Source organism: Phaenicophaeus curvirostris, chromosome 1, assembly GCF_032191515.1.
Source record: "Phaenicophaeus curvirostris isolate KB17595 chromosome 1, BPBGC_Pcur_1.0, whole genome shotgun sequence".
NCBI classification, from domain to species: domain Eukaryota; kingdom Metazoa; phylum Chordata; class Aves; order Cuculiformes; family Cuculidae; genus Phaenicophaeus; species Phaenicophaeus curvirostris.
The window spans coordinates 30199426-30224743 of NC_091392.1; the positions used below are offsets into that span (position 1 = coordinate 30199426).

Below are 25318 nucleotides of genomic sequence, written 5' to 3' on the forward strand. Positions count from 1 at the left end.
CTGTGTCAACAGATCTTTGTCCCTCTCTTATGTGAAATATGTAACAGGATACAACAATGTCAGCTAGATCAGTACTGATGAGAGTGATACCAAATGTCTGTCTCAAGCAGTCACCTTTGGCAATGTTAAATGCCATGCGAACAAAGAGGTGTGCAGAAAGCAGGAACAGAAAGAGGAGAAGGCTTATTAGAAAAATAAATTGCTAATTAGAATATTATATCAGTGGGCAGTGGGAGTGATGGGATCTTAAGGTTTTCCATCTGTTTTAGCTACTTTCTGACTTTTCGCTGTAATTTGCTATTGACATCCATGTCACGATTTAAAGAAAAACGGCAATTTGTTTGCTAACTTATACAATCTGTAAATCTTGAAGAGCATTGAAATCTTTCTCCCTTCATTTTTCAGCACTCCCTTCCTATATATTAAGTTTTGGTCTTCTGATCTTGGAGCTTGGGATTTTTTCCCTGTGGAATTGAATACATGTACAGAAGTGCTTGCAGGATTAGGGCTGTAGGGTACAACCACTGCAGTTTCTGAACATGTGGATTCATATACAGCCTTGCATATTTTACCGCCAGCCCTTCACTGTATTTCAGTAATATCCCTCCTAATTTCCTCTGTTAGTTTATTTTGTCTATGACAATTACACACTAGTGTTTTCCTGTTTGACAGTTGCTCCTCCTGAGTAAAACATCTTTTAAATTGTGCTGATTCTGGGAGCCCTTCCAGAAGCCCAGCTTCCCTAAGTACTGCTTAAGGGAATGTTTGCTCCATTTTGTTTAATCAACTGTTTCCCTTATTGAGATCCAATTACTTCTCTATTTTTTTGTTTATGATTTAATTTAAGGATTTAGTAAGATTAAGGACACTTTAGGACAAATAAGGCAAATGTACAAATGGGTATCTTCTTGCACTTGATTCACAGTGTGTGAATCACTTGAGTGAAGTGACTTGACCTTATGTTTGACTTCCCATTAAATTACTTTCTCAGTGATTTGCCACATAGCTATATATCCACCATTTATGATGAATCGCTTGAAATATATAGCTTCTTAAAATCATTATAAAGCATTAATAACTTTGTAAATAAGGAAGAAGTTAAAAGATTATTTTTACTCCTAACTGAAGAGTATTCCACAGCTGCTACATGAAATATAGATTATAGCTACCCTAAAAGGCAACATGAAAAGGTGTATCTTGTAAAGAATGTAGAAAATGAAGATGTACTTGAAATCAGTATATCAAATTAGAAAGTGAAAGTAGATGTTGTTTATTCACATACTAGTCATCTGAAGATAGGATGATGCACAAACGTCTTAAAGTGGTTTAGTGGTCTGTTGTTGAGAGACAGTGTCATAAAAGACTAACAGTAAAATTACAGTATACTATTCCCTTTGGGAATTTTCTGTTTTCTTCTTCCTTTTTCTATTTAGATTACATAGAGAACTGATTGTGCAAAATGTGAGAATGAGTATATTGAAAAAACAAGTAGCAGTCTGTACAGATCATGTAATTATATAAATTGCAAGAATGATCCATTGCAAGTTCCCTGCAATAACATCTTGGATCAGGTATGAAGTAACTCCCTAGGTATTTGAGGCAACTGTTCATGAGCAGAAGGAGATAGGTACGTTTGAATTAGAGTGGTTGCTAAATGTTAACTGTGAAGTAATATGTAATTATTGGTAGCTGCATCTACCAGTAAATAGTGGTCTTTTTTTCCCTTTTCCAATTTTTCTGCCATGTGATACAGAAGTCCTGATCTCAGGTCTCTTCAGCTTCACACATAATCATTTGTCATATCTAATGTCATAGTACTCAAAGCACTAAACTCAGCTTCATAAACGAATTTAAGAAAGCTCTTCATACTTTACTGTTCCATGAAGTCAGATACACAAAGAGAGTAGTTTCATACCCAGGAACTTCATAGATTAAACCTACGCTTTGAGATTTATTATTTATAGATCCAAAGGTGCTATTTGTGCTGCAGTAAATGATGTGTAGAGGTTTGAAAAAGGAACCGATGAGTTATCTGAAATTGTAGAAATAATGTTCATTGATAAAATCACCTTTTAAATACATTTCTGCATAAGGTTCATATTAAAAAAACCTGTTTCTGTGATATCCCCTAAAAGATGTTCAGTTTTGGGTAAGAAGGGATAGGTACACTGTTATCTTTATATATGGGAGGCTACAAGCACAATAGGATTTCTCCGTGCTTTACCTCCTCCACGTTTTTTGGTTGCCTGAGCCCTGAAGAAGGAGTAAAAAGCAGAAAGTGCAGTTTCACTTTTGGTGCTGTACTGGAGTGGAATAATAATTCCTTTGGAGCAAGGAGTATTTTCTTCCTATTGCCTGATCACATGCCCTCAAACCTTCCAGATGCTGCTACAAAACAAGTAAAACCAAGTATCTGATAATAGGTCCATCATTAATTGTGGGAATGGGTTTTGGAGTCATTACACCCTCCGTCCTGAATCTTATGGGTTGAAGAAGTGGGAGATAAATTGCTGTTAATGTTCCTGTTGTTGTTAGTGATAGTGTTCACAGCTACCTCAAAAGTTTTGCCTCCAGGAGAAGGCTTGGATTCTGGATTCATTGCCAGGAGGCATTGGCATTGGCCAGAGGGCGTAGCTGGGAGACTCCAGGTCATGTGGCACAGTTACAGTCAGATAAATCCAGACTCTCTTATGGGAAGATTCATTATGCTTTATCTTAATCATCAAAGGATTAAGTATGTGACACAGGTTTCAGCTTTCTCTTTAGCTGATGAAGACAGAATAGGATATCCAAATTACTTCCTAGAAATGCTTGGCTCCGTTTGACTAGTTTGGACAGAATCCATAACTTCTAAAATCATGTGAAATAAATCCCACATTTAACAGTCTCACTTTGAATTTACAGTACACAAGAGAATGGACTTAGTAGAAAGAAAGAAGGAGGGAATCACTAGTCTTGTTATCACTTTATTTATTGAACTTTATCTCCTCTGTGTCATCTCATTAAGGTTTGAGATAACTGAATGCTGCAAGCCCAGGTTATCTGTAAGAAAAGCAATCAATGTTAAAGCAATTTATGTTAAAATGTTTAATTTTAAAGCAATTTATGTTAAATGATTTGCCACGGGTATTATAAAGCAACCCCTAAAAACATATGCAGTATGTGCAATCTGCAGCTGAGAATGAGTAAGACAAAAGTAAGCAATTAAATTTTATTTAATTTTCCATATTGGAAAAAGAAGTCCAAGAAATGCTTTTTTCTCCTATGAACTAAAAAAAAATTCCTGAAGTCTTAAATAAACTATGTGGTTTTAACTTTTCTTTCTGCTTGTCCTCACACACACAGAGCAGTTCTCGTAATTATACACAGTTTTACTTCGTGACATTATCCATAATCTATGAGTAAAATCGATTTTCAAAATAAATCAGATGCATGTAAAGACTGAATTAGCAGATAATAAAATAAATAGACTCATCTGAAAGTGATTTAGATGACGGGTGTTGAAACAAGTAAACTAATCCTGCTTTTGCTCAGCAGAGGAATTATTTGCTCAGCACTCTAATCCACAGAAATTGATGTTTTGATTTCAAAATTTTATCTCGCCTGTTGTAGTAACAGGTTGGCATAGTAGGTAATACTATGTAGAGTGTAATTATTATATTTATATTTAAAGACTTCCATTGGATGGTTGTGTGCAAGTAGTCTTCAGGCAACTTATTATTATTATTTTTTGTTAACAAGAGGAAAGACCCAAGAAGCAGATAAAATACCACACGTTGAAACCTAGATCTACTTTGAGATATTTTAGTAAAATTAGGAAGTCAAGAAGAAGGTCCAACAGTTGAAGATCTTTAGTAATTAAAAAATAGATGTTAAAAAGAAAAATCTTTTAATTATAAGCATTGCTAGACATTGGGAAAAAAAGTGCTGAAATAAATTATGAAGACTTACTTAGAATTATGGAATGGTTTGGGTTTGAAGGGACCTTTAAAGGTCATCTAGTCCAATTTCTCTGCAGTGAGCAGGGACATCTTCAATCAGATCATGTTGCTTAGAGCCCTGTCCAGCCTGACCCTGAATTTTTCCAGGGATGGGGAATCTACCACATCTTTCGGCAACCTGTTCCAGTGTTTCACCACCATCATCATAAAAAATTTCTTCCTTATATCTAGTCTGAATCAACCCTCTTTTCAATTAAAACCGTTACCCCTCACACTATTGCTACAGGCCCTACTGAAATGTCTGTCCTTATCTTATAAGCCCTCTTTAAGTAGTGAAAGACTGTAATGGGCTTTCCCCAGAGCCATTTCTTCTCCAGGCTGAACAACTCCAACTCTCTCTCTCAGCCATTTCTCATAGGAGAGTTGTGCCATCCCTCTGATCATTTTTGTGGCTCTTCACTGGACCTGCCTCAACAGGTGCGTGTCTTTCCTGCGCTGAGAACTCCAGGTGGGGAACTCACCAGAGTGACGTAGAGGAGACAAAACTTATTGGAACATTTTCAGAATCAGTTAAAAAGACACTTTTTGATATGATTCGGTATGGTAGATCTTGTAGGATCTGCTAAGACCATTTAGGGAGAAATATCAAGTAATCAGTCATCCTTTTTTAGCGATATTTTTATAAGAAAAATAGCAAGTAATTGCCTGCATTTTGAAGGACTAAAATTAATGTGTTCAAGAAAATCAAAAGTGAAAAAATGGAAGATGTTGCCCTGAATAATAAGAGTACATAAGCCTTACATCAAATCTTGGACAATCTCGGACTCAGCTATGGAAAGCCTAGATAATTAGAAATTTGACAAGAGCTTGCTGTGACAATGAGGATTGTGCCAAACCAAGAAAACACAGATCACAAGGAATTTTCTGAACAACTAATACAATCACTCACATATTAAAATACAGAGTATTTGTTCAAAAAAAGGGGTTTCCAAACATTGTTTAACAGATCTGGGTGGGAAAGAAGTTGGGAAGAGAGAAGCTGAGTTCTGTGTGTGTATGTTCGTGTGCAGCTGAGCATGAGGAAATGGAGTAGCAAAAGGAAAGATGTGAGACAAAGGGAGATCTACACAATTGTTCTAAGGATGATCAGCTCCTAATTTGTTTTTGGTATTTCTTTTTATGACCCAAGTAATACAATAGAGTGTGTATTGGCTGGAAACCTCTTTGTCTCTACAGTCCTACAGTAGTGTTCACCATGAAAAATTAAGTAATTTGAAAGCTATTTGATAGATCTATTTGGAAAATTTAGATATTTCCCAAATTAAATGCATACAGAGTTAGGATGCACTGAGTAAGCCTCTTTATTGTGCCTTTCTTTTCCCTCTTCTGATGACACTTCTTAGGATGACTTGAAAATTACTGCCTCAGATGGTTTCTGATTGTTATTTTCAGACATCCTTTTGATATCTTTTCTCTGAATGTGTTGGATATTTTATGTCAAGATCTCTCACAGGCTTGTGCAGGGCCATAAAGCTATACTGATATAATTTTGTAGCTCATCTGCAAGTAAGGCTTTCAGATATATCTATGTATCTTTGGCAGTGGTTCTTTCAAATGGTTCACTTAATAAGGCAACTTTTTTTCACTCAAAAGGTGGAAGCCTAGACCCTTGCTTCTATTCCACCCTTTGCAGCGGCACAGGTCTTCATCAGTGAACAAATTCACCTCACTAAACTGGCAGAAATTTAACCCAGAAAGCGGAAATTGAATAGATTTCCACTGTCTTTGGCTTTAGGAGCTATCTAGGAAGTCAGACAATGACACTGCCCAGCTGGAGAGTATTGCTTGGAGAAGGGGTGAGAGGACCACCTTCCAGCAGCATCAGTTCTCGTATAGGAGCCATGATCTCATCAGCTGTGTAGAGCTTTTCTTGACCTTTGCAAAGACTTCCTAATACATTTTAGCACTGTTTAGAAGTCAGAATCTCATTTGCAGAATTCACTGAAGAATGTTTCAAATAAGCAGATGATAGCTTTTACTCCAATTAAAAACATAAGTCACAAGAAATGTACCCAGGAAATAAGGCAGAAAGGGTGTTTGAGAGGTCATAAAATCCATCCTCATATCTAAAGGAGGACCAGAACAGACAAAATATGCATTTCTTCACATCTACAGTTTATCTGTTTTCTTCGCATCCACAGTTTTATCTAATGCATCTATTTCCATCTTCATTTCTTCCCTACTTTTATTTCTCCCCTTTTTCTTGTAGGTACAATTCAAATCAGCTGATCTTTTTCCTTGTACTCTTTGTATGACCTCCCTCACTCTCCAAATTTAGTCACACAGGCATGGTGTTCACAATTAATGTATGAACATTTCTTGCTGATCTCACAAACCTTATCTCTTCCCTTTTCTTCCCCATGTTGTTCAGGTATCACTGGTCCATGCTCAGATTACAACTGAATGAAAGGTTTATTAGTTGCCACACCTAACATGCAGTCTGTGCAACCTTTTCTGCTCAGCCAGACATCTGAAACCAAATTCATACTAGATTGCAGCAGAAATGCCATTATAAAGCATATTTGATAGGTGTGAGAAGCAGACATTCACTCAGTACAATTAATAGTGTTGGCAGCATTAAAAGCACATGCCATGAAACAGCTAAGTGGTCTGTAATATCATTTAATTCTTAAGGTGGAAAGAGTCAGGTACATATGATATGACTGTTTGCTACTAGTCTGTTGTTATTGTGTGTTCGTATTCAAGAACTGCCCAGAAAGTGCCATCAGGTTTGTGACTCAGTCATTCCAGTCTTTGCACAAATATGTTAATCTTACGTCTTGAAACTAGATGATCTTTAAGGTCCCTTGCAACTCAAACCATTCTATGATTCTATGATCTGAAATTACTTCATCTTTTGATCTAACCGTATGTAGATTTTTACATAGTGTTGTGCTTTAAAATACGAAATAAAGCAGAACATTTTTCAAAAGTTCTGTCTTTCTTTTTAGTTGTTCTACTATGCTTCTTTGAAAGACTTCTCATTACATGAATTTTTTCAAAAATGAAGTTGCCTAACCATATGTGTCACAGCATTAACAGTACCTTCTGACCTGCTCCTGTCCCCTGTTTTGGTTTTTCCCCCAAACTTGAGCACGAAAGGGAGCTCACTTACATCTGCAACCAGTTTTCTCCTAATGCTGTAATCCAGTGTCTGTCTGTAAATATGGAACAATAAAAGAGATATCCTCGAAAGAATTTTTTTATGTAAATATGATATTTTAACACCAACATAATTTACATTCCTTAGGTAGATAGATAAATTCTTTCCTCTCTCTTAGGCTTTGTAAAACTTGCTTAATTTAGTCCAAACTGTTTATAACCAAAGGCAAGAATTTTAAGGGGATGAGTTCAAAATTGTCATTTGACTTAAGGACCATAATCTGTCACATTGCCAGTTTGTCTCTTGATCTGTGAAGATTTTTTAAATATAGCATTACAAGACATGTAGCGAGTTTTTATAGGCAGCACAGATGCTATTTCAAAATGCTATGTTTTTTTCTAACCTTAACTGTTCCTTATCAGAGTTCTTAAGCACAAATCTATTCAGCCATCTCTAAAGATTGTATTACAAAAACTGTATTGGTTTCCTGTGAATTACAAGATTCCTGCAGTCATTTTCCAGATCTCTGGCTTCTCTAGGATTTGGAGCAAAACTCTGAACTTTAATGGAAAGTGAACCTGGTAGAAGTTGTGTACTATTATTCTTTGCTTTTCCCATGAGTTTGCTTACAATTGCCCACAATATTCATTCAGTCTTAACAGAGACTTGTATTGAGCTGAGTTGTCTAAAAATTTTATATATATATGGAGCATGTGCCACCAACTCCCAGTGCCATTCTATACCTAGAGTGCACACTTGCTGTATTCACAGGGGAAAAAAAAAGTAGTTGCAGTGCTTTCATAGGCCCTGAAGAGCAGTCTTGTATGCTTGAATGAGATAAAGGAGAAGGGAAAGCAGCAGGGTACACAGAGCCTGCAACCTTTACAACATCATCAGCAAATGGAAAATAAGGATTAAAAAAATTGTTGTGAAACCTGTTTGACATTTACTCTCCTTTAAGTGCTTGTCTTTACAAACTTAAAATATTTTCAGTATGAGGCTTTCTTTAAATTTTATTTTAAAGGAAAGAGAGTGAACGTGTACGAATATCTTCTGTGAAAGGAAGAACAAAAATATGTTCTGGAAACAATGTAATTCTCAGCTGTGGCATCCAACATTAGTTTCTCTTTGTCTGATGTGATAAATATTCTTTTGAAATGTATAAAACAAATGGAGCTGATTAGGTTATCAGATAAGAAACATTTAATGTTCAGATAGTTGTTTTGCATTTAGACCTGTTTGAGAATTTGGTGGCCTCTGTAAATATGCTGGTCTTCCTGCATTCGTAAAGGGCATATCTTCAATCTGTTGTTATCTCTGTCAAATAAGCGATGATGTCAGTGGAGAAGGCAGAGAAAGTAGTTTTATAGGAACATATTTTAGATAACTTTTGTTCTCAGAGGGCGGGAATGAAGCAGGAATCAGTGAAGGAAGACCAGCATTTCTATTATTCATATGGCTCTGGATTTGTTGATGCATATAAAACTTGATTTTTCAGGGCTCAGTATTAAGCCTTCGAATTTTGAATGCAGAAGGTGTGATGTAATTTCATCTTCAGTTTGCCTACTAATTAAAAATTATTCATTTCAAACTCTGTTTTGCAGAGGAAGGAAACAAAGGTTATGGGCCTGTTTTTGAGGAGCAACCTATTGATACCATCTACCCAGAAGAATCTTCAGATGGACAAGTTTCAATGAACTGCAGGGCTCGAGCAGTTCCTTTTCCTACTTACAGGTAACTCTTGTTTTGATTTTCAGGCCCACTCAGTGAATGTTTCAGGTTGTGGTATTAAATGATCAAGCATCTTAGCAATTTATACAAAGTCTTCAAGGCAGGAAAAAATTGGGAGATTTTCAATTTTTGAGTAAAAATCAACCTTAATTCAATTTGCCAAAATGTCTAGACAGTGTTGAAAGTAGTGCATTCTTGTTATGTTAAATGTTTTGAGTTTTTTAAAGAAATACTGAAAAGTATTCCTCACTGGAAGTGAGGAGAGATCAGATACACTTGGGTTCAGTACCCTTCTGATACACTTACCCATCACTTCCAGTCTGTCCAGAGACTCCTCCACCCTGTCTGCAGGACAACATAAAATACCATCTATAGAGTGATTAGGCTCTACATAAATTTTAGCATTCTTCTTTATCTATCATGGGCTCTGCAAAATCCACACTAGTGAAGTCACCTTGGAAGAACTGCCTTGCGCCGCCAGAGCTCTTCTGTTGTGCAACAGCTCTGACAGTTATTGCTGGTGGCTGACAAAATGCCATACAGAGTAAGACCACTGTCCTTATTTCCTGACATGATTATTTTAGTCTAACTCAATGTATTGTCTTCATTTCTTAGCCCTCCCACAGTTCATGAGCCAAAACCTGTTTGAGAAGTAGAAAAGTCCTTCCTGCCTCTTTTGGTTTTTTTGGATAATTCACCTTCTTAGTCTTCTTCTAGAAGTTCTCTGTTATCATTGTTATGCATTCTTCCACTCTTCCTTCTGCATTTGATGGTTCTTCACCTTTGCTAAAGTTAAAATACTCATTGCCGTTTCTAGGAACCTATTGTTTTGCTCCTATCATTGCTGATGCCTTTAGCACTGCTATGAAAGGCAAAATACTTCCATGGGGACAAGATATGATCCTTTAGTCCCCAGTCCTGTCTGCAAGTCATGGACCACAGATTACTGTGCTGTTTCTCCTGAAATGACCTTCTATGCAAATACATACTGGTGACTACTAGTCACCTTCTTCTATAGCACTCCTACCATCTTTAAAGATTTCATAGGTTTCTTGCTGGTCTAGCATTTCTAAGGTTTCGTCAAACATCTCTTTATCTAAGCTCCCTTTGCATGTTTCCTAGCTGACCTGTAGATATCTTTCTATGTATATTCCTGCAGTTTTACATCTCATCTGGAAGAAACTCAAACCAGACATGGAAAAAGAGAAGACAGGAAGATAACTACACATTTTACTAATACAACTTCCCAAAAAACTTCAAATACTTGTTTCCAGCTCTGAAGAGATACAACTTCTTTTAAACTCAGTGTGTCCAGCTGAGTGTCATGAGGCATCTTACTCTGCGTTTTCGTGTGTGAGAAACCCTATGCATGTATGAAAATTACTCACCAGCTGAACCTGGTGAGAACTATCCATGAGAATGAAGTTACTTACAGACACAGCTTTTGTGGAAAGAAGGAGCTGCATTTAAGATTCAAAGTTTGAGGAAGAAGATCACCTGACTATATTTCTTAACCTTATTTTTCTGTAAAAATTCTCAAAGAAAGAAAACAGATATCATAAAAATATGATCATGATTTCATCTTTAATAAATTCAGAAGAAAGTTTTTAATTCTTACTCTTGACACTTATACATCTTGTGCAATGTTTTTCTGATGTCTTTCATTGCAGCATAAGCTGTCCTCGTGACAGTTATTTCTAGGTATTTCTGAACAGGGGTTTTGTTTGTAGTACAGACATATAGTATATCTTACAGGACTGAAGTGATATGTCTAAAATCCTGAATAAGCTAAAAGATATTTATTGCATCTTGAAAATCCTACCATTTCATTATTTATTTATAATTTTAATTTATTTTTAATACCACTACTATTATTGTTTGTTTCTACGACAATTGGAGTTTCATCTTCCAAATGAATATCCTGTATATTTCAGTCCAATGTTTCATTAAGGAAGGAACACAGAGCGCATGCTCTCTCATTTTCAGAAAGTAGTGCCTATCTTTACCTTGTGACAAAAAACCAATTTACACTGCAAGATTTTTATGATCTTTAAATGTATTTAAGTTGCATCTTTCCAATTCGTGCTCAGGAAACGTGTAATCCCTTTCAACGAAGGTTTTGGGCTCCTCCTTGTGGACACAGTGGAAATAATGAGTGCTGGTTCCTACTCATTGCGTTTTAACTGTTGGCCAGCAAACAGATCTTAACCTACATCACATCTTCACAAGGCTGAAGCAGATTGACCCTATTATGTTTAAAAGAGCTATGAAGTTCATCAGATCTGTGGATCTTGCAGAAGAAAAACTTGTAACGTGTAGAAGAAGTATATCACTAACTCCCTGCGTATAGTTTGTCGCAATTTATGAGTTATTATTAAAATCGTATTTCTCACTGGGTTTGTTTTTCTGGGTGAAATCTTACATCTGGCTTTTCTTTTTCAATAGGTGGAAACTCAACAACTGGGATATTGATTTAACAAAGGAGCGCTACAGTATGGTGGGAGGCAGACTTGTTATCAATAATCCAGAAAAATCAAGGGATGCTGGAAAATATGTCTGTGTAGTATCGAATATCTTTGGAACTGTCAGAAGCAGTGAAGCCACTCTAAGTTTTGGATGTAAGCCGATGTTTACGTCAAAACATAGAAAAGTTACGGTTAGCTTGAAATGCCCAGTGTTTTACACTGCAGGGTCTTCTGCTAACATGCGCCATAGCTGTATTGCTCTATATAAACAGTATCTTAAGTGCCTGAATCTGTACAGATGAGCAGAAAATAAGTTTTGTAAGCATTTTATATTCTTTAGCATTCGGCTGATATGACAACCTTCTCAGTGAGTTATTGTTAAATTATTAATTGAAGGAACTGATGGAGCCAGATCCTGAGATAATGATGTCCAGATTCTTTTTAAATCATGGCAGGACCTGAGGGGTAATAGTCACTGTATAAAGATGCAATCAGGGGCATATGGTGATGAGGCACTTCTGCTGTGCAAACACAACTGCGATGCCTGCAGGAGAAAGGCATGGCATTTGCTAGTAAAGTGCACTCCCTCTGTCCAAGGCTATGATGAAGACCCTGCTGGGGGACATTTCTGTCAGCTTCAGACATTCATGAACTAATCATGTGAATGCATGCATATGCACAGACTTGCACTGTCAATAAATACACACATTGTAAAAAACTGAGGTACTACATGAAGGCTAATGTAAGAATTTACTGACTGAAGACAGGGTTTGGGACTTTTATTTTATTTTACCTTAATATGCTTTTTTCCCCTGGATATATTTTTTCATCAGAGGACAAAAAAAAGGAATCCATAAAAAAGGAATCAATTCACAAAGCCCTGTGTGCTCTTTAATCCTGACATCAAGTGCTTACTGCCCCTCTTGTCTTTCAGCAGCCTCCATGAGCAGAATTCACTCCTTACTAGATAAGATGAAAATAAGATGCTTTCTGCTAGTAATAATAAGACTGTGGGACCACATGTATGAGGGAAACTCAGAGGCTACAATGAGCAGATGGATCACATCATAGTTGACCTAGTCTTAGTCTGTATTTTACCCAGTGTATTTTCTAGAATGAATAGAAGGCCAGGTTGTTATTGACTTCTAATGGAGATGACATCAAAATTCAGTTTACAAGATATTTATTTATATCTACAGCAGGCATCCATGGTGCCAGTCCTGAATGACCAGTAGGATAAAAGCTACAACAATAGCTGTAGCTGCTTAAAAATGAAACCAATATAGATAACAGATGAAAAAAAGTAGAATCAAAACAGTCTGAGGTGTGTTTTCCTGACCACCAGCTCACAGACTGCATGAGCTGGATATTGATAGTTAGTGTACTGGACAATTATACTGAACAGAATCCTAATATATAATATTTAAATATTTAAATGATAATAGGCAAGAGGCAAGAAATAGAACCAAAAAGATGTCTGGGGCCTGATAAATACCTGTTAAAACAATGATAGTCATTCTTCTTTACACTGTTTTATTTCTTCCCTTCTCCTTTTTATGATCACCTATAAAAAAATTCCCTTCCACAATCACCATTTCTAAAGAACTGAATATAGAGTTGCTGAAATTAATATAGAAAATGTCTTATCTGTGGTGGAAGTTTTTGTTGCTTTACTTGTGTGCAAACTGATTGAAAATGGCAAAAACCTTTCAAAAGCGTTCAAAAACATTATGCACAAGCAAGATGTTGTCTTACTGTCAAATTTATTTAATGGAATAAAAGTCAGATTCTTTCATAAATTTCATGTCAGTTAATCCATCTGAGAACAGTCTTTAATAGAACTAGATCTTTATAGATTCAGTGCTTTAAAACCTATTAAACACTTTTTTTCAGTTGTTACACACATACTCCTGAAGGAAGGAATTTTATTCTGCAGGAAAATTAAGTGGCTTTTTGATGCATGCTGAGAAAAATCAGAAGGTGATATACTGTTCTACTTACTGGGAAATAGTTTCAGAATAGTAAAAGGCAGCAATTTCATAGCAGAGAGGCTGAAAGAATGCCAAAGAGAAATTTCCATGCTCTCTAGATATTGCCTGGATGTGTATAGGAGTGCAGTGATTATGCTAGTTCTTTCATTCTAGCTAAAGATAAATATCTTCTTCATGGAATCACACTTACTGTAATTGGTGACTAACAACCAAGTAGTGCTTACGCAAAGAAGACACCAAGACCAAATCAGACTACAGAGCATTTAATGAGTAGGAAGAAGGTATACAATTACATCTCAATAATTGTATGACTTCCCTGCACCTAGCATAGACCGTTCTATTTCTGGACTAACATAATGTTTTACATTTCTATGTCTTTACATTTGTTGTGGCCGCCCCAGAGATTATTCAGGAATGCTATATATATATACACACTTAAAATATAAACTTATAAGAGCTAAAATAACTTAAAAGCAATAGGTTTTACTTTCATCAAACCTACACCATCCATATGCAAAGCAATATCAAGTTAGCAATACATTTTTTGGTAATGATTGCAATTTTTCATTTTTTTCCTATTTCTGCAAGACGTTTTAAACACTGATCTGTTCCAAAGACAGCAGAAGTGAATGTTAGTGGCAAATTTACAAGATGATCAGAAGATCTGCAACAAGGAAATTGATGTTTGCAGGAGCGATCAGTCAATATTTTGAAGACAAAGTAGTCATTTAGTAAGGTCCATGCTGGCAGATGGAAAGGAAATAAACTGAAAGTACTGCAGATATTCTGTGAACATGGATATTCCAATCTGTGCGAAGACCTTTTTTGGCTTGAATTACAAAACCAGCCTGGTCAAATAGCTAATTCATACTAAGTCAGTCTGGTATACTTTCTTTTTTGTCAAAGAATAATATTCCAAATTAACTGAGAGCTAATTGTGGAGAACAGAATACATTCATTGCACTAAGACATAGGGTAAAATTATATAAAATAATAATCGGAAACCATTAGAATTACCACTTACAATGCCTACAGTTTAGGTATTCATCCAATCACGATACAGTCAGTCACCAGAAAGATCTGTATCACCTTCTGGTCTGCTCGAGGAGAATAAACTATTAGTATTTCACATTTTGGGAGAGGCATCTTTCCCTAGACTCTTGACGTAACTCTTCTGGAGTTTGAGAAAACATAATGACATTTGCTTCCTAGGTTGTTCTTGTCATTCAGGTCTGACAGCTGTGGTTGGCCTCGGAGGAATCTTGAACCTGTATTATATTTACTAAATATAGTAGTTGTTAAAAAGTTAAGAAATTATTTATTTTTAGATAATGCAAAGTTACTGCTGGGTCTGTGAATAGTCTCTGTTTACTAATAATTTACCAGTCTCTTTTTCTATGTAGCTCTGTCCTAATTTTTTCTTTATTGTTTCTGGCTGACTGCTCTTGAACTTAATTTTATAGCTCAGAGCCAGCCTTGGGAATTTAGTAGAACTGGATAGCTGCCTGCCATTGAAGAAAGCTGAATTAATCTGAATGAAGTTATTCTCGATGATTTCTATGGTAGAATATTGCATTTAGAGGCTGTGTGTTTGGCTGTTATGGATGTGTTGTTTGTACCACAGCAGCATTAGTTAGGTTGTCTATAATCCCACTGTACTTGTTGACATGGAGAAGCTTCACAAGAGATGTTCCCTGCCTCAAGATGTTTATAGTTTAATTTCAGACTGGATAAACAAAATGAGAGTGAAGAGAAACAGCAAAGTGTGATTACTGACCTAGCTGAAGTTACTCATGGAACAGTTGTCTTACCACTGCAGATGACATTACTATTCTCCTGCAGTCTGTGGGGTAATAAGTAGCTCCTTAAAATACTTCTTTCTTTATCCTTTTACAAAAGTAAATGGGGGATCAGAGATCCCCTTCTGTCCCAAACCTCTGGGACAAAAGGTGTGTCTAAACTAACTGCTTAACAGCCCTTGGTGGTTGGAGTTGTCAGGGAGGGCAGCTATATAATTTTAGAGAAGCCACATTTTGGGGAAGCCAGTTGAAAAATTAAAATCCTTTTCCTGGGATTCCTTCTTCAAATGTAGCTCATCTGGTTACTTTTAGGAATACAATCTGCACTATCTTTTTTTTCTTGCATTTGTGATTATGATGACTAGAATATTGTAAAAAAAAAATAATTGCACTTGATAATAAGAAAGTTTAAATGAGCAAACCTGGCATTATAGGTCCACAGGTATCTATCCAGCTGCCAGGTATTCTTTTATTTCTATATTTGTCTACACCAGGCTGAAAATAGCAAAACTATAAAAAAATTATTGTAGTGAAAACCCCACAGTTTTCCTCCCCTTCCTTTTCTTAAACTAGATCTGGATCCTTTTCCACCTGAAGAACGTTATGAGGTTAAAGTGCGAGAAGGTGTTGGAGCAGTGCTTCTTTGTGAACCCCCTTACCACTACCCAGGTAATGCAGCACGAAGTGCTTCATTTTCAACTGCTTAAGAATGCAAGACAGAAATAACATTTATTGTTCTAAAAATACTTTAAGTTTACTTAAATAGTAGTTTTTTGTAGCTTGAGAATCACTATATAGGTTAGGTTTCCATTTTGAATATATGTTTGATCATATGTAAAGGCTGTTGTTGAATTTGCAAGCAGGAGGTTTTGATATTAAAAATAGCACGATTCAAACAAATCTTGTTAACAGAGCGGAGGCTTAGCCTACCAATCAAATGACCTGAGTACATGTCACTATCACTACCATGCAAATTTTCAACTAGCCATGGACAGGGCTTAGCTTCATCCCACCTAATGTAGTCATCACAACAGAAATTACCAAGGTGAGGCTATTTATGCTCTTGAAGTGCCTTTCTGTTAGTGTTAGCTACTGAAGAGCTCTGCAGGGTTTATGCCCATTACCTCAAGCATCTGTAGTTTCTTTGTGAGGGGTTAATTGGGCTGTTAGCATCTCTTTTACTTTGTGAAATGGGATAACATTTTGGTTTTCATTCTCTTTGTCTAAGTGTTGCCAGGAACAGAAGAAATGAGACATATTTCCAGTTAAAATGTCTAGTTTCAATACTGTCAGGGGCTTCCCAGCTTCTCAGCTGGATCAAGGCAAGACCCTGCTGCCCCTCTCCCTCTCCCAGGCTCTGGTTCCTGTGGGAATGCTGTGCCCAAGGGTGACCATGCACATGGTATCTAGGTCCAAGGTCATCTGCAGTTATGGCAGCAGTACCCTGATATTCAGTGTAGACAGATATTAGACATGTATTCTGTCTCACATATGTGCCTCTCCCAAAGAAAAGATCTATAAGCTAGAGATCAGAATAAAGTAATTTACATGCAGACAGTATTCTGTGACTTTAGGAGGTGGTAGTATTTTTTTTACTATCGACTACAAAATATTTTTCTTCAGATGATCTCAGTTATCGCTGGCTTCTAAATGAGTTCCCGGTATTTATTACGTTGGACAAACGACGATTTGTGTCACAGACGAATGGCAATCTCTACATTGCAAATGTAGAAGCATCAGATAAGGGCAATTATTCGTGTTTTGTGTCCAGCCCTTCAATAACGAAGAGTGTGTTCAGTAAATTTATTCCACTTATTCCACAGTCCGATCGTAAGTATTTACTGGAAATACTATGTTCATGCAATGTTCTGTCTTTTAATTTTGCTCATTCATAACTACTTTCATATCTTTGAGAAGAATTATATAACAAGTTATAGTGGCTACTGCATCATTTAATTTAGTTTTCCATGTACAGAGGTCCAAATCATTTTCACCTCAATGAAAACTCTATGAAGGAAAACTCCTTGGATTCATTCACAAATTTCCTTCCATATCATTGAGAACAGAGTTCTCATCTCCAGAGTCCCTGTCTCTTTCATGTGATAAACCCCTGTACTCATCCTAAAATCTTCTTACTCTTTTTCAGTCTTGGCATTGCTTCCAATGGGTGTGACTGTAAAGCAAAAGCTATGTAAAAGTTGATAAATAGCTTCAGGATTTTTTTTTCCCCCAGAAATCCCCTATGAAAATGGAAAATCCTTTTCCTCTTCTGAAATTTTCCATCCAAGAGTGGCCTAAAGGGCTTGGCCAGTGCCCCAAGGAACCTATATCACTTTGTGTACTAAGTTATTCTTTGTCATTTCTTCATGAAAACTGCATATTTTCCAAAGGGTAACCAAATCCCTTTCTGCCACTTCAGGCTGTAGGTCACTAGTCGCATAAACAGGCTGTTGGGATTTCATTGTCCTGTTTATCTGCTAAATTTCCCATATTATAACAAAGACCTGTGATTGAATTTGGATAATTACAAATCAGTGTTCTTTGCCCAAATTTGCCACATCAAATACTTACACCGAGATTTTCGTATAGAACTGCAAGAGGAGTCCTAAAGGGATCACCAGTAGGTAGATTTGATTAAACTTGCATCCCTGTACCCTCATTAAGCTACAGATTTGCTGTCTCTAGTTGCTTTGTATCTTTACTAAGGTAATATACAGCATAAATTCATAGTAATTCAAAATATTCCATCTAGTAGAAACATTCATGGAAAACAGAAACTCAGTCTTTTGCTTACCTATATGCACAGTACATGATCACACTTCAAATGCAAGTAAATGAGTTTCTTTTAAAGCATTGTGCTGTAAAAGATATTAGGCATTACCATCCAGAGAAGGATAACTAGTTGCTGAGTAAAACAATTCTGTCTTACTATTGAAAGTTCAGTGCTAAATCAGGCTTCATGGATGGGTGGGCTGTTTATTCACTGGAAAGAAGAATTTTGTCTGGAATTTTAAGAACAGTTTTCTTGAACTGTGGAATATTTAATAGCTGTATTTTTTTCTTCCATGCCTTTTCTGATAATCTCTTTTTTCATGTTAGGTGCAAAAGTATATCCTGCTGATATCAAGGTGAAATTCAAGGACACGTATGCTCTCCTGGGGCAAAATGTGACCCTGGAGTGTTTTGCTCTCGGGAAGTAAGTATGTTTTAAAATTCTTGTAAAGCACTGTTTGCTTTCATATTCCAGGGAATAAAAATGCTTGTTTCATCATCAAACGCTTTGTTGTAGTCTGCAGTTTAACAGCTAGTTCTTGAACATGCTGATTTGTACTTTCCTGTACCTTTTCAAGTCCGGTTCCTGAACTCAGATGGAGTAAATATCTTGAACCCATGCCAGCCACCGCCGAGATAAGCATGTCTGGTGCAGTTCTTAAGATCTTCAATATTCAGTATGAAGATGAAGGACTTTATGAGTGTGAAGCTGAAAACTATAAAGGAAAAGACAAACATCAAGCAAGAATTTATGTACAAGGTAGGTCAAACAATTTTATCCTTCATGATCTATGGAGCTTTTACTTATGTCTGAAGTATGTGTGTTCACACACTTGACGTGTGCTCACATTTCGCGCTGACTTATGGCATCATCCTGACACACCGCTCTTCATGTTAATAGTGTGAAAGAAAGACTCATGGACTGAATGCCAGGCATAACATTTGTGTATTAATTGAACGGCTACTCAATTTGTCTGGTTAAGATAGCTGTATATATACTTTGACAGCAATGTCTGTTAATGTACTTATGCATAATGGAAATTAAATACATTTTGAGTACTTGAAGTGAAAGACGAAGCAGGAAGAGGAAGATGTATTACGCTTTCTCATTTCCTAATTTCATTTGTCTTTTCTAAGCATTTTATCTTACTTATTAGCTACAGTCAATCCTTATTCCTTCAGCCTCTGTCCCTTCCCTTCATGCATTTCATTAAATGAGGGAAACAAAAAATTTTATCTTATTGCTCATGATAAAATCATCCCAAGTCACTTGACTCCTTGACCAAGACTTATTCACAAAACTGTGACATGGAAAGGTCACACATGACACCTGATATACATTCAGAAGATTTCTGCCTGTTTTCATTGTCTCTACTGAACAATTCCTGAGTTAAGACCTTTAGTTAACTAAGTGCTTGAATTTAACTGGAATCAATTCAAAACTGATGTGGGGAGATTGGTGCTGGTTGTTATAGATAGAGCTAATAGATTTGTTTACTTGGTAAAACTTCAGTAATTTCCAATGGTAATTTCTTTAATTTCTTTCTGGACCAAGAGATTTTTTTTATTTTTTGAGACCCTTTCAATACGTAGATAGTTTGAACAATTTAATGTAATTTAACTGTTATTTTTATGATGTTACTGAATAATTTCCACAAGTCAGTGTAAAAAGTAACGTGTTATATCTTTGAACATCCATGAAGCATTATTTCAGTTCCATCTTTTCTTGTCATAAAAAAATCTTGAAGCAATTTTGAGTCCATGGAGTACAACAAAACCATATTCACATCATTCTTTCTTGTGCTGATGTGCTGCTGAGTCACCATAATTACTTTGTGTGGCCTGTGAACTATCGTGAAAAAAACAGTGGAATTAATAGATTGCAATGCTAAATAAATATGTATCTGCCATCCTTACATTTTTTATTCTTCAGCCTCTCCTGAGTGGGTGGAACATATCAATGACACAGAGAAGGATATAGGAAGTGACCTATATTGGCCTTGTGTAGCTACAGGCAAGCCTATTCCAACAATCAGATGGTTGAAGAATGGCGTCTCGGTAAGTATATTGCTGTAGTCAACACAAGATTTGATTATTTAGCTGATGGGAGTGATTTTTTGAAGCATGCAGAAGTAAAAGGTTAAAAAAAAATTACTCGTGATGACACAAATATTTGCTGATTCCACTTGCATTGGAGATTAAAATCAATTTTTTACAATTTCATCTCAATCTTCCCTTCAGTTTTGAAATACATTTCTTCAGGCTATTTAATGTTCAGCTCTGGGTTTTGAACTTGCCTTTTTACCACATGTTTGGCATGTAGATATCCTTTTTTCTCCAGGCCTTTGTTAGTAAATGCTATGTGTTTCTCTCTGGATAAAAATGTCTGCCAGCTTCCCTCTTAAAATAATCCATTTTACCACATTAAACATGAGCATAAAAAAATAGAAGAAAAAAAGGAGTCAGTAGTGACATGAGAAGAAAGAATTGTTTTTAAATGATCATTAGTTTTTCAATAGCATGTACTTTCTTATATTTTTTCTAGCCACAGAATATGGCAAGAATCCATTGGCTTAGGTGATGTGAAGTTTAAATGAGTATCATTTGATGATTTAAGTTTATTGCCTTGCATGATTTGTTTAAACAAAGTAGATTTTCTCTCCAGGCTTTTTAACAAGTTATTTAATATCCCTTGCTTATGCTGTATGATAGGCCAATGAACAAAGACAATAGAAGAGGGCACAATGTAACGCTTCATCTGTTGAGCTGCAGTGATGCTGATCTTGGCAAGCAAACAAAAAAGGATGATGAGGCAGTATTGTTTTGGCTGCATGATCTTGAGAAAAACATGGGAGGTTGGAGGGAGAACAGGGCCATCACCATCTGCCATATGGAGATAGCTTAAACCAGCTAAAACAGTGCTGTTTTCTAGATTCTGTAGTTATTACAAGCAAGTAATTTAGCAAGTGAATTGCTTGATGGTCCCCACTGAACTTGACTTTCACTGACAAAATCTACATACTGGATTGCAGAAAGTGGTGTGTACTCCCAACAGTACACCAGGAGATTATGCTGTGTATTTCAAGATGATTTCCAAATGGAAAATTGCAAAAACTTTTAAATTACCTTAAGAATTAGCTTGCTTCTAAATCAGCTAATTTTTAATTAGGTGTTCCACTTAGCACAAAATAAAGATTCCTTGTAGAAAATCTGTTTGAAATGTTTTTAAATAAAACAGTACATGAAATAGGTTTCCTTTAATCTTTATTTTTATTTTAGATAACTAGTGGTCTTTTAATCTACCACTGCTCCGTGCATTCCAGTTGATTTAGAGACAAGGTTTGAAGCTTTTCAGCTTGATTTTCACAAGAAAACAGAATTTATTAACATGAGCTTTCAAAAAGGGTTTCATGTCTGTTTCTGACTCTGAGGGACTCTATTCTGAATATTGTCGCTGAAAAAAAAAAAGAAGTATGGATAGTTATGAATTCTCCAGCATGCATAGTCTACATGAATATCTTGTTGTTTTATTGATTCTGTGTTTTAGTTCCGGAAAGGTGAACTAAGACTTCAAAGTCTGACCTTTGACGATGCCGGCATGTACCAATGTATAGCAGAAAACACGCATGGAATTATTTATGCAAATGCTGAACTGAAGATTGTGGGTCAGTGGGATTATTTGCTCTATTTACTATTTCAGGTTTGAGTAAGATATCAGTCGTATTTGCAAGCATTGTTTGGTAACAGAATCCTGTGAGGATAAAGCTAAGAGCCCTCACTGAATCTAGGTGAGGTGGCATTTATTTGAGCTCTCTAGCTGGGTTTTGGCAATGACTTGACGAATCAAGTTGCTAACGTGTGGGGAACACTTGTATTATTTCTGATGGTTGCTTGCTAATGTTACCCCTCAGAGGAACTGGTAGTGCAGAAATTATATTAAGTACATGGAGTTGCTGTCTACCCTCTCAAGATTGCAAAACTGATTAAGGAGTGTTTTTTGCTCACCTATGCTCACTCTTCTGTGGGACAAAAAGCGCTTTTTTAGAAACCATGCTGTGAGTCATCAGGCCTTTGAAGCTCTCCCTCTTCATTCTCCCCTTTGATTTTGCTTTCTACAACCCATTTAGACCAGCTGTAATGTGTGCAATGTAGCTGTCCCATTTGATGGATGCATGTAGACACTGCCCATTTTGTTTTCCTGAGGAGCATCCTGTTGGAAGCTTGACTTTCAGATCTAGAGTGCTCAGGCTTAAAACAATTTCTGACTTTTTTACTGTTGGCATTAGAGCAGGTGTACTGACTGTATGATATGAAGGTTTCCCCGCTGTAGTTACCCTGGGTTCTTTCCATCTCATGCTTGCCTCCAGACTTTCCCAAGCGCTAGACTATTCTTCAATTCCCCAACCCACTTCACAACAATACTTCATCTTTCATTAGTTTTCCATTACTATGTGCTCACTACCAGCCTTATTGCTCAGAAACGAGCACTTTTTGCATGCATATTTTCAAAATTTGCTGTTGGTACAATGTGGATGTTTATCAGAATTTTTCTCTGTACTTCTGCAATTACTTCATAGCTTTGTTTCCTCAAGTAGTGCACACACTTGCTGATGTGATTAACAATGATGGTACACCAAGATGCAAAATAATTAAAAGCATTATTTCTTTTATTTGATTACAAATAAAGAGAAAATCAGTAAGCAGAGGTCAGACCTCAGATATACAAGTGTGGTGCTTGCTCCAGTCAAGTCTGATTACTCTTGTGCATCTAAGGCCACTTGGCCAAACAGGAAGCTACAAGAAGGAAGAAAGGCACAACCTTAAAATTTACTGCAGCAGTGTTAAAAGCACTGAAAAGTAAATCCAACTATTATTTGGAAGTATGATTGAACTTTTTACATAGGCTGGTCTTGAGGAATCTAAATTTTATTAGGACAGATCAAAAGGCCTTTGAAAACGAGAAACTTTCTATTGATTTCTGGGGACTTTGATCTTGTTAGATTAAATTTAGGTGGAGGTTTAGAAGTCAACAGAAGGAAACCCCTAGTGTAACATAGCATAGAACTACATAATGATTTTTCCTGTTTCTTTTAGATCAGCTTCTACTTGTCACCAAATCTCTGTAACGTTAGTATTTTCTCACTGGTCTGAATAATGGATGCTTGTATACAATTGAATAGTTCTGTCACTTACCTTCATGTTGCAAACAAATCGTGTTCTGCAGAAAAATCACTAACAGCAGTACTCCTGTTAATTTTTGCTTTCAGCTTCACCTCCCACTTTTGAGCTGAACCCTATGAAGAAGAAGATCCTAGCAGCTAAAGGAGGCCGTGTAATCATTGAATGTAAACCTAAAGCTGCTCCTAAGCCAAAGTTCTCCTGGAGCAAAGGAACAGAATTGCTTGTAAATGGGAGCCGGTTAGTATCAACTGTTGGTGGACACTGAATCTTAAAAATACTGCCTTATGCTTTTGTTTATCCTGTAGGCTAGTTCTCATTTTTGCAGATTTCAGGGGCAGGAGGTGTCTAATTTCATGAAAATGATATGCCAAAATGTTACTAGAAGTGTGGATCCAGATAGCTAGCAGGTTATCCAACTTTAACCACTCGGTGTGGTTCATGTTTGAGAATTGAATTGTATCACAAAACTGTAAGAAAAAATATTTGAATGACTACAAGTGAATGAACGTACACTGTCTTGCTCCAGCAATCCGAGGCATCTCATCATGCCAAAACATACTGAAATATTATCCCTGGGGCTTCATTAGGAAATTTCCTAGCCTGATACAGCCCTCAGACTATTACCCATTACCAATCATCTATGTGGATGGTGATGAAACCACAGTGCATAGTCCAGGGATGATCAAAAGAGACTTCAGGGCCTTGGAACAGTTGGTAAGGGCATGTGGAGCACAGGTTGCTTTTTCCTCTCTTCTTCCAGTTGCTGGCAGCGACATTAGTAGAAAAAGACAGGCCCAGTCTATTAATACATGGCTCTGTAGGTGGAGTCGCCACTGTAGTTTTGTTTGCTTTGAATGGGATGGCCTACAGGACACCAGGCTTCACCTTTCTCAAAAGAGGAAGAAAGTCTTTGCCCATGAGTCAGAAGGACTCATTAACAGAGTTTTAAAGTAGACTTGAAAGGAGGTGGGGATAATATCAGGCTTGACTCTGGTAAGCTGTGGGATGACATGCCACGGTTAGAGGGATGAGGTGCTAGTGAGGGCCCTCAGCTTGTTGCTCTGAGAAGTGTTAGCTACACTGCAGCACACTTCAAAGTCTTACAGAATAGAGCCAAGGGCCCCCTAGGTAGTAGGAGCCAACAGGGTAATACCAGTGAAATACGTCAAAGGAATGAAACAATTTACCTTTAAGAAGGTGACATGGCCAACAGCCCAGCTGAAAGTGCCTCTACGCCAATGCATGCAGCGTTGGCAACAAACAGGAGGGGTTGAAAACGTGTTCAGTAGGTCAGAGGTGATTGTGTCCCTCTACTCCACTCTGGTGAGATCTCCCTTGGAGCACTGCATCCAGCTCTGGAGTTCTTAGCACAGGAAAGACATGAGCCTGTTGGACTGAGTCCAGAGGGTGCTCAGAGGGACGGAACAGCTTTTCACTGAAGAAAGGCTGAGAGAGTTGGAGTTGTTCAGCTTGGAGAAGAGAAGGCTTTGGGGAAACCTTATTGCAGCCTACAAGAATGATGGGGACAAACAGTTTAGCAGGACCTGTTGCGATAGGACAAGGGATAGTGGGTTTAAACTAAACAAGGGTAGATGCAAACTAGATATAAGGAAGACATTTTTTAGAATGAGGATTGTGAAACACTAGCACAGGTTGCCCAGAGAGGTGGTAGGTGTCCCATCCCTGGAAACACTCAAGGTCAGGTTGGAGGTGTCACTGAGCAACCTGATCTAGTTGAAGATATCCTTGCTCATTTCAGGAGAATTGGACTAGATGACCATTAAGGGTCCCTTCTTACCCAAGCCATTCTTGGGCTCTATGATTTTTTACTATAGGAGTGTTTATAAATGCAGTAGTTAGATATAAGCTTCCAAGATATGTTTGTGATTTGTCTTTTCACTTACTACAATTCATACGGAAGGTATTGCTTTCTAATTCAAATAGCTAATTTTTCTTGCTGTGTTTTTTTGCACTTTCAAAAGCATACGTATCTGGGATGATGGGAGCCTGGAAATTATCAATATCACAAAACTGGATGAAGGTCGCTACACTTGTTTTGCAGAAAATAACAGAGGAAAAGCTAATAGCACTGGTGTTCTAGAAATGACAGGTAAACCTGCATTATTTGGTTTCAGATAGGATCCCTTAATTCAGAATCTCTATTTTTTGTTCCAGCATTGCACTGCTTTTGCAAGCCATTTTACATCATTTCTTTCTAATTTACTTGCTCATTAAACAATTAATTGAGACTTTTAAAACATATCACTCAGTAGAA

At 36.9% G+C, this 25318-nt stretch overlaps 1 protein-coding gene across 2 annotated transcripts in view; it reads left to right on the plus strand.

The window, feature by feature from the left end:
- CNTN1 (contactin 1) overlaps nucleotides 1-25318 on the plus strand; it is a 167447-nt gene that overhangs the window by 82573 nt on the left and 59556 nt on the right. For both annotated transcript variants that reach the window (XM_069851723.1, XM_069851732.1), the window contains 10 exons: nucleotides 8709-8838; nucleotides 11281-11453; nucleotides 15664-15759; nucleotides 16714-16920; nucleotides 18190-18286; nucleotides 18441-18622; nucleotides 19796-19920; nucleotides 21410-21527; nucleotides 23130-23280; nucleotides 25026-25153. In XM_069851723.1, coding sequence (XP_069707824.1) covers nucleotides 8709-8838; nucleotides 11281-11453; nucleotides 15664-15759; nucleotides 16714-16920; nucleotides 18190-18286; nucleotides 18441-18622; nucleotides 19796-19920; nucleotides 21410-21527; nucleotides 23130-23280; nucleotides 25026-25153 — 1407 coding nt within the window. The remainder of the gene's footprint in view (nucleotides 1-8708; nucleotides 8839-11280; nucleotides 11454-15663; nucleotides 15760-16713; nucleotides 16921-18189; nucleotides 18287-18440; nucleotides 18623-19795; nucleotides 19921-21409; nucleotides 21528-23129; nucleotides 23281-25025; nucleotides 25154-25318) is intronic.